This window comes from Apium graveolens, chromosome 5 (assembly GCF_009905375.1).
Source record: "Apium graveolens cultivar Ventura chromosome 5, ASM990537v1, whole genome shotgun sequence".
NCBI classification, from domain to species: Eukaryota; Viridiplantae; Streptophyta; class Magnoliopsida; order Apiales; family Apiaceae; genus Apium; species Apium graveolens.
In genome coordinates this window covers 89,301,912-89,312,276 of record NC_133651.1, presented here as the reverse complement: position 1 = coordinate 89,312,276, position 10,365 = coordinate 89,301,912, and the positions used below count along the sequence as shown (strand labels likewise).

The window sequence follows — 10,365 nt, the reverse complement described above, 5'->3', positions numbered from 1 at the left end:
AGCTTTTATTGGGGCGGGCCGGGCCGGTCTTTTGTCCGAATCGAACTCAAATCCAGATCGTGTTTAAATTCGGGTTTTTACCGGATCGGGTCGAGCCGGATTTTTATGAAAAAAATGTGGCATGTTGAGGCGTACGGGCCAGGCCGGGCTTTTTTTCTGATTAGATTTTTCCCGAATTTTTTCGGATCGAACGGACTTTTCAAATTCAAATTTTTTGTACATCTCTAGGTGGTCCTAACATAGGCGAGCAAGACTTGGACATAGGACTCCTATATTTAAGCCCTCAAAAAATTTCAACTCCCTAAATTAAATATATATAAAAATGTAAGCTATATGTATGTCAGGGTCTCCCTGATTTCGACAAAGGCCCAAATATCAAGTCTCGTAATACGCTATTTACACGTATTTCGAGACTTTTATAAATATATGTACAAGAGTGGCACATTGATAACACTAGCAATAAAATCTATGTTTCAACTTTTTAGGTCCCTTGTATGATAATTGAAGAAAATTTCAGCAGTACAAGTTAAGTTTTTGTCTAATGTTTGGTAAGTTGCCAAAACCAGCTTCTAATATTGGCCCAAGAACTTTTTTGGCGATGAAAATGCAAAGTTGGCCCACTTTTCATTGGCCCATCTGTCAGGTTCAATGTCCTCAACTGCTTCACAGTAATATCTTCCCCAACTATTTCCTATCAATTCTAGTTTCTACACGAAGCATCTCAAAACACACTCACTTCAAAACTAACTGCAAGACCTGGTAACTTTCTAATACAGCACAATATCAGCTCAGTAAACAAAATTCGTCGAACAAAGCTCTAAATTGTTAATATTCTGGATGCTGTGTTTCTTTCCGGCCAAAGTCTACCTACAGAAACACCATTCCTCATTTCTGGGAACGCGGTTAGTTATTGTGCAATCAAATTGTACATCTGAATACAAATTAAATGTTGTCTGACAACATGTGATTACTTGATTGCCCAACTCAGGAATTACATTCAAGTAAAATACGATTACGAAGTACGATTACGAAGTATATGGTCATGATTTTACTGTCAAACGGCTGGGTACCAGTGCGGCAGTGCCTATTCTTTACCGCCCAAAACAGATACACACAGGTTTCCACCTTGTCATCTCTTTCTGTGTTCATGCCGCAGTAAAACTACAAATGTCAAAGCAAAGTATCTCTCTATAAGTGAGTTATACAACAATGCAGCTACTTCTACCAAAGGCTCCAATATACACTTAAAGCCACCACAGCACATTCTTCTGACAGAACTTTGGTGAGATCAGTCTACAAAAAAACATCCAATGTTTTTATAAAATTGATTTTGAGGATCTTGTAATTTAGCGGGACTTAATGATCCAGTGCAGTTGCCACATCCAAGAATAGATCATCCCAAATGCACAATATATAGAGATCATCATAAGAGGTAAAAATGGAAGCCTATTGCCGAGGAGGGCAGGGTGCAAAAATTGACACCACAATTCAACAAGCAAGAGCCCCAAAAGATAACTCTTCTCAATCCAATTTAGTGTAAACTTTCTGGAAATTGCACCGGATTTTTTCTTAAGGTCAAAATGATCATCCCTTTTCTTCAGCTGTGCACTTGTACTTGCTACTACTGTCTCGGACAATTGTGAAGAAAATCCATACCATATGAGAATGACGTGGAAGGTCAGTAACAACACCTTTAGTGGATACTCTTGGACTTCGTATAGAAGAGGGAAGAGTGAATAGCAGGAGACTGCATAAAGAAAAGAGTCGTCATGTTACTTTTTGCACTGGCATGAAAACTATTGGACAGTTAAAATATTATTGCTACGGGTTATACGCACAACATATACATTGAGTTGGCATCGACCAAGCAACATAATGCTAAACTGGCCTTAGAAATACAATAACAAAAAGAAGCAAGTATTTAAACTTGATAGTAGGTAGAAAAGAGAAAAGAGGAATACTAAAAGTGACGCATCAACTAAAAGTTCAAGTAAAAAATTAATATCTGTTTAAAATGAAGCACTTTACAATGCCAACTGTATCTACGTATCAAGAAACATAGGTGAAAGTTTTACCTATAGACGTCAGATAGTAATGCTTTGCATCAGCGATGCTTTGCACTGCAACAATGGCTAGGGGGATCACAAAATGCAGTGATGCCTTCTCATGAACATGCCATCCAAATAGAAAGCCACACAAGTAGGCATAGGCTACCCATCTACTGATCATTTTAGGCTGTGGATTTTTCCAAGCCTTATAAAGGCAAGGTACCATTGCGAGCAGGACCAAAATAAAGGTTGCAAAGGGCGTAACCTGCAATTTTATAGTTTATTAATTCACTGGATCAGTTAAGCATTAGCAGATCTCTGTCAAGTGTCAAGAACTCACCCAACTATTGGAACAAACCTTATATAATATTAGTTGAATCAATAATTTCTTTGACACTGGTTTGTTCCTACCAAAAGAAATGTATCTAATACATACATTCAGAGTTAAACATCCAGAGTATTCTGTAAATAAAGCACTAACCACTAATCAAAGATGAAGTGTTCAAAAAAAAAGAACTATGCCATTGCTAGTAAATAAGCATTCATGATTAATGAGCTAGCCTAGCAGGATATTTTAAGACTAATTTAAACATACATTCTCATTTATTACAACAAATAGATGACAGAACATAAACATTCCAAAATATTTACCATAGGTAGTACAGCAAACGGAGAGGAATCTCCTACTAATCCACCAGTAAAAGAAGCTGTAGGTGCTTTGATATCAAACCCCAGTTTCACAAGCAAGAAAGCAAGCACTTTATCCAAAATAATATAAAATACCCAAAAATTTGGAGCCCAGTAAGCATGGCAGAGTCCCCTGCCAAAAGGAAACATCCGGCGAAAAACTTGTTGTATCTGCAAAACGACTGCGATTTTAGTGAAATATATAAGAATGATACGTTTATCAGTTGGATCAACAATCAACACCAAAAGTACTGTTACACAGGTTATCCAATTACTTAGGAGCGGAAACTAATGGACACCTGCAATTGTGTCAAACTAAATGAATATCCTTTTGCACCTACACAAAAACAACAAGAACTCGAGAAGCCATATTCTAAAGGCAGTTTACAGAAAAGGTGGAAAACCACAACGCAGCCATCATCAATTAAAAGACTTGATGCTTATTATAACTGAAGTAGATATGTAACAATTCAATCAAACCCTGTACAAAACACTCTCAGAATTTTTCTTTTAAAAATAACAGGGTACCCAAAAGTCTTAATTCATTAAAGCACACAATGATAAATTATATAACAAAGTCGAGAACACTTGAATTTTAAAAGTTTCTTTACAAGGTAAAACACCTTCTATTGTTCAGAAGCTCAAGATGAAGAAAATATAAACTTAGTCTTCTAAACTAGCACTTATCAACCATAGCTGCTGCCTCTTTTTAGGAAGAACAATCATTGCTAGTATACTTAATTCTTTTAATGGAGACGTAGATGTATAACAGTTAAGAATCATAGGGTAGTAACAACTGGAAGTTTGACAAGATGGCAGAGACCACAGCAGGGATGGATCAAAGTAAACACTGATGCTGCTGTGTTTAGGGAATGGGGTACAACAGGTATTGGAGGTGTGATTAGAAATGCTCGTGGAGAGTTTCTACGGGCACACAATCAGAAAATGCAGGCTATGTACAGTCCCAGAAAAGTCGAAGCACTTGGTCTCAAGGAAGTATTATCATGGGTCAAAGAGTTAGGATATAAACGGTGTGCGTTTGAAACGGATGCGAAAGAGCTTGCGGATGAGTGTAAAAATGTCCAAGGAAATACATATTTCCATTCGACTGTGTTAGAGTGTGTCGAGTTATTTAAGCACTATGATGAAGTGCTAGTTGAGTATGTTCCTAGGTCTGCGAATGTAATGGCTCACGTGTTAGCACGAGCTACGCATTCTTTGTCAGGCGTTCATGAGTGGGTTGATAACCCTCCTGATTGTATTCTTGATGCGTTGATCATCGATTCGATTGAATAAAAGCAAGTACTATTATTTCAAAAAAAAGTAGGATAACTAAAATATATATTGTCTGTTGGCAGTACTAAGAATTAGGGGCCTTTTGGATAATGGGAATCCAACCTGATAGACGGGAATGGGTATAACTTTATAAGATTACAATATAAACAAAATGTATTAGAATCTCTTCCTCACTCCAATTGCCATTAACCATGTTGTAATCCCATGATCCAAACGGCATCTTAGTTGATAAGGGGCTGCCTCAATATAAACTAAAACTGCCAATTCAACAACAGAACACGGCCAGCCATATGCCTTGCAAACGAAATCAGATTCTATTTATAAAAACAGTGAATACAAACTATATCCAACCAATAACATCTACAACGGAAGTACAAGTCACCAATATATCAAGTAACATCCAGACAGTTAATGTTCACGAAAAAACAATGTATATGACTGATATTCAACTAAAAACACATAAGCCAAAATTAGTACAAGCCACAGATTAGTTACCTGACCATGATACACAAACGGACCATAAGCCACCACAAAAACACCGGCAACAACCATTCCCATCATCACCAAGCTCCCAAACCCCTTGAAAAAGGCACCTCTACAATAATGTCTCAACAAATACACAAAATACACAGGAGCAGCCACAGCAAACAAATGCTTAAAACACAGCAAAACCGCAAAAACAAACCCACCGAGCAAATCATTCCCATCTTCCAACGCCGCAATTGAAATCAACAAAACCCCCAACAAAAACCCATTATACTGAAAATGCACATGATCCACAATCACAAGCCCAGGTGACCAAACAACCAAAACCCACATCAAAACCCTCTCTTTAAACCCATATTTCCTCCCCAACAAAAAAACCCCAAAAACCAAAACACTCTCAGACACAATCACACTCAATCTCTGAAACACAATTACAGAATTAGCATTAAAGTTGATACCTTTATGAAGATCTACTATAATGGGGTCAACTAAATTAGCAAAAAAAGATAAAAAGTGTTCAAAATGAGCGAAGAAAGGTGGGTAGTCAAGAGTCCAGGGACTAGTCTCGTCGAGATACCATTGGGAGAGAGGGAGAGAGTGAGTGAGAGCTAACCAGTGACGATGAACCTCGAAATCAGTGCTGTGGTAAGATGGGATTAGGAGGATTTTGAAGAAGACGGCGATGATAGTGATAAAAAATAGTTCTTTAAGATTGTTGGTGGGGAGGTTTCGGGCCGTCGATCGGTGATTTGCCATCGGTGAACGGAGAAGAGGAGACGCAAACGTTCACAAAAATTCAACTCTCGTAAAACATGGAATTTCTATTATTTTTTTAATAATTAAAAAAATATTTTATTTTTTCTATACTATTTTCTATAAAAAAATATTATTTTAAGATCAATCGTAATAACCTTTTTATCGGAATCGTAATAATTACTTTATATAATGAAATTGCATAGATAATTCTTATAAGCTATAATCGTGATTACAGAAATCGGAAATCTAATTAGATCGGTTAAACTACCGATTTATGATTTATCTGAAATCGGGGATTTATCGAAATGTTAAATCAGAATTAAATCGGTAATATTTTAATATTACTTTTAAAAATATATGTATTAAATATATATATATATATATATATATATATATATTATATTTGTAGTTGGGTTGGGCATTGGACATGGTTCATGGTGGACTTTGTATAGATATAGCCATATATAGGCCTCTCAATGAATCAGATTTAGATCGGATCGGCCTGGCCTAAATCCATATCCATATCCATTTATTTTTTCGAATTCGGATTTGGATCGGATCGGCTCCGGATTTTTTATAGGGCAATCCATATCTAGATCCGTCCGGGTCATGGATTTCGGATCGGATATCTGCTCCATTTATGTATATTTATTTTTTAAACCGGATCGGGTTATTAACGGATCGGATCGGCCTATATCCATATCCACTCCATTTATAATCAGATTTTTCTTATCGGATCGGATCTCGGATCGGATTTTTAATAGGCTGATCCATATCCGCTAAAATGGTCTCGGATCGGGTCGGATCGGATTTTCGCTCCATTAACAGGCCTAGCCATATAGGCTTCTAGCCCATACCATACTTACACGTGATGTACTAATCATGTACTTAATCATGTACTGTGTTGTGCTGCATTTTAAACAATTAGATTTAGGTTGTATTGTTAACCCTTCCTCCCATCTACCCACCCTCCTCCTCCGCTTCTAATTTTCCTCATTTCTCTCCCTCTCTCTAATTCACAATGTTTCTTTTCCTACTTTTATCTCTTTCTTCTTTTATATTCTAATTTCTTTCTTCTTCTTCTTTCATAGAATACGAAGCTCTAGTTATTTCTTTAATCTTTTGCCGGAGAAAATGAATCTTATAATTTTGCCTCGACACCTTCGATAATACCCGATTTCAACCGGATTTTGACCGATATGAAGAAAAATGATTAGTGGACCGATTCTGGCTTGTTAGATCGGAAGTCGGTTGATTTCCGATATGTTGGCCGATAAATCCCCAAAATCGGCGATTTTTATAACACTGGCTATAATTGAATATTCCAGGGATGAAAGTAATTCTAAAGGTACCAAGTTGGTTAGCAAAAATTGGTTCTTAATGATGTGATTTTGATGATTTTGGCAATTTGATAGATCTATATTGCTGGGATTTATGTCAAGATTCATTATTAGTAACTTTTTTGTAGTCAATGACATTCGGGATCTATTTTTTTCCCAAAAGGATTGTGATTAATTTTAGATATCAACTAACTTTATAACTCGTGCAATACACGGACATATTCTATATTGTGCTAATTGAAACTGTTTTCGCTATAATTATTGACAATATATTTATGTTATTACCTAATGGATAGATAATTTATTTGTTTATGAATTGAGTTATGTTTGTAATGGTGCATTCACAGTAAGTAATAAATTATGTTAGTATAAATTTTTGCCACTTCATAATTAAAAGGTATTTATAATATATTAATGCGTAGAAAGTAAAATAAATAATATAAGATAATTATCAATTTGTATTTTAATTATTTAATGTGTTTATGTGTTAAAAATGTGATTGATGAGTCATACCATATAGTCAATTGATGTCAGTATTGTTAGTTTACTTATTGAATGACATTTGATACTCTTTGTCCCAATAACTTTCTATTTTTGGGATATTCCAACAGATTGCTAATATTTCCTAAAATAGCATGTTATCTTTGAAAGGAATATGTCCTAAGTCCAATCATATATTAGGATTTAGGAATAACCTCCTGTGTAATCTGTTTTGATTTCATTGATATTAATAAAAGACTAGTTTTGTTTTTATTACGAGCTTTATCTATTTAAGTGTTTAAATAAGATATACCATAGTTTAGAGTAAAACTTTTTATGGATTATGATGAGATCATAATAGTGAGACCTAAAAGATGATAACTCTAAATTTAAATAGTTCCTGGTCATAGGATTACTAACTGGTAATTAATAATCCGCAAAGATCGGTACATACTATGCTTGCTTCATTATGAAGGATGTCTGTTCTCATAGACATTTGTGTGGTGACACTATAGCTAGTATGTAGGTGCTTATTATAGAATAAGTTCACTGAACATGACTCGCCCAGCTGAACAACTGATGGAGTTCACTCACGTGTCAGCAGTTGTTCACATAGTGATAGTTGTACAAGTATCCTTAGACTTGAGGTCATCATAGTCATCTTGTGTACACTGAACTATGCTTTGGTTAGGTTCTTAGTCTCCAGGGACAATTATTAGGGCTCTACTGGGTATAGGAATTTGTACACGAAGATAGTGTATGATCAATAAAGGATCTACCCCTTCCAGTGAAGGAAGCGAATGTTCAAGGCTGATCCACTTATGCTAGTTCAGGAATCTCTGGCCAGAGTGAATGAAATTAGAAAGGAGTTTCTAATTTGCATAGAACTAAGCATAGTAAATGGCAAGCAAGTGATTAAATTAAATAGGCTTGACACGAGATCCATGCCTTGTATTTAATCGGGACATTGTAGGGTAGAAGGAGTTTATTGTACGGTAACTATTCACTGAATAGGTTCTTGGTATTCTAAGCAGTGAATTCATATTATCCGGAGAGTCGCGATATGCTGAGAAGTATCCCTCACGATGTAGAATAAATGGGATTAATTAATTAATCATATTTAATAAATTAGAGAATTTATATAAATAATGATAAAATAGTTTTATTATTATTTATTTCTACTACCGGCTTAATATTGAACCTACAGGGTCACACCATAAAAAGAGAATGATTTAATGGTGGAAGAATTAATTAATAATGACTAATAATTATTTATTTGTGAAATAAATAATTAATTGGCAAATTTAATAATTGATTAAATGAGATTTAATTGATTATAAATTAATTAAGAAAAGTTCTTAATATTATTAATTAAGGATTTAATTTTTTGGAAATTAAATCAAGAGAGATAATTATTTCTAAAGTGTTTAGAAAAATGATTAATAATTAAAAGGTGTTTTAATTATTAATGAGAATAATAAATGGGTTAATAATAATAATATTTTATGGAAAAATTTCAGCTGAAAATTTTGCCTATATATATACTATTATAAACCCTATTTTTATCTAACCCCAAAATTTTATAAAACCTAATTCTCTCCACCTCCTTCTCCTCCTTAACGTCGTTTTCTTGGTGGATACCGGTGGAGTGTTTCACGTTTGAGGAACAGCTGCTAAGGATCTCCGATCGTTGCTTTTGGATCGCTATTAAAGGTTAGTAATCGATCCATATGTTTTTACCACGATTTATATGCTTTTATTTGGGTTTTTATATGTGTAAAAGTGTTTACCATGCCTCCGCTGCGATTAAAATCCAACATTGGTATCAGAGCATAGGTTGTATGCATATAGATCTGTGGTAAAAATTTCAGAATTTTATGTGCTTGTATGAATTAATTATGATTTTTACAAGTTATATCATGGATTAATTTTGTCTGATGAGAAATCGTTTCTCAGAATAATTTTGAATGTTGATCTGGGTTCTACAAGTGTTGTAGATCGTCTGGGTATTTTTTTCATAATTTTATGATGTATAGATTATTTATTATGAATTTTTGAAGTTGTTGTAATTAAATTCGTAATTAAATAATCATATATATATATATATATATAAATTGTAAGTATGTATATATATTTGTACATCTGTTGCATCTGCTGCTTGTCTGACTAATGCACGGAAGAAAAGACAGAAAAAGAACAGGTACGGCAGAAAGAATGTCAGGCTCGTTTTCTGTGCAGAAGCAACGGCGGCTGCTGCAGGCGCGTGTGGCGCACGCGCGCGCGAGGGGGTGTCGCACATTCCGGGAATGCGTTACACCCTGTGGCGCATTCACGGAATGCGTTACACCTTTTAATGGCTTAAAAGGGTTGTAACGCATCACCGGAATGCGTTACAAGCCTGTAATGCGTTACAGCCCGTCTGTTATTTTTAAATTTGAATTTTTGGGAGTTTCGTAACTCCGTTTTAGGCGTGCAATATATCGTTGGATTCGTTTTTCCGAGACGGATCTAATGGAGTGATCAAATTTTAGTTTATATAAAAGTTTTGAACTGTTTATATTTTCAAAAGTGTTTTAAAGCTGTTTTTAACTGTTTTAACTGCTTTTAAATGCTTCATGTGATACATAGAGATGTATAATGCTTAGACTAATATGCTAGATGATGTAAAATGTCTACCTTGATGTTTATTCATGTTTATATATGTGATATATGCTTAGTTTATCATGCGATGATAGATTTAGGTGAACTTAAATGAACATAAGGCGTTTGTTAGACAACCTAGTATAGTGAAAGTGTTTCATAAACTTAATAATAATATTATGAATACAATCATGAGATTCTTGTGTTTATGAAACACGTAATTGAATATGAATTTTTGATATGAGAGAAAGGATGATTCTGTCAACAACAGATTTCTATCTGTAGGAAAGGGTTATTAAGTGACGCCTCTTGACAATGCTCCACCCGATCTGGGAATCATCTGATTATTGATTATTGATTTGAAATATTTAATTTAGGAAGAATTTATTTATAATATGATTATGATTGTAACATAATATAATCCCTCTAAAATTAAATAATATCAAGTAGTAATTGGCCAATGACACAACGGGCTTGTGTCGGTCATAGCCTTCCAACATGATAGAAAGTAGTTCTTATTTTTAAATCATTGTCGGTTCGTGCTACAGCCGAGGGCTTTGATTTCGAAATAAGAAATACTTGTCTATTATATAGAGATGTGTACATTGAATAAGAATCTAAAGGTCGGTACG

General features: G+C 34.7%; 1 protein-coding gene across 1 annotated transcript; it reads right to left on the bottom strand.

Annotated features, from left to right (window-relative positions):
- Positions 1-888: 888 nt before the first annotated feature.
- Positions 889-5,327, bottom strand: LOC141724250 (dolichyl pyrophosphate Glc1Man9GlcNAc2 alpha-1,3-glucosyltransferase). Its single transcript, XM_074526315.1, has 4 exons — positions 4,527-5,327; positions 2,700-2,906; positions 2,076-2,313; positions 889-1,747 (listed from the first exon to the last, which is right to left on the bottom strand). The coding sequence occupies exons 1-4, from the start codon at positions 5,271-5,273 to the stop codon at positions 1,347-1,349; spliced, it is 1,593 nt and encodes a 530-aa protein (XP_074382416.1). The 5' UTR covers positions 5,274-5,327; the 3' UTR covers positions 889-1,346.
- Positions 5,328-10,365: the final 5,038 nt, after the last annotated feature.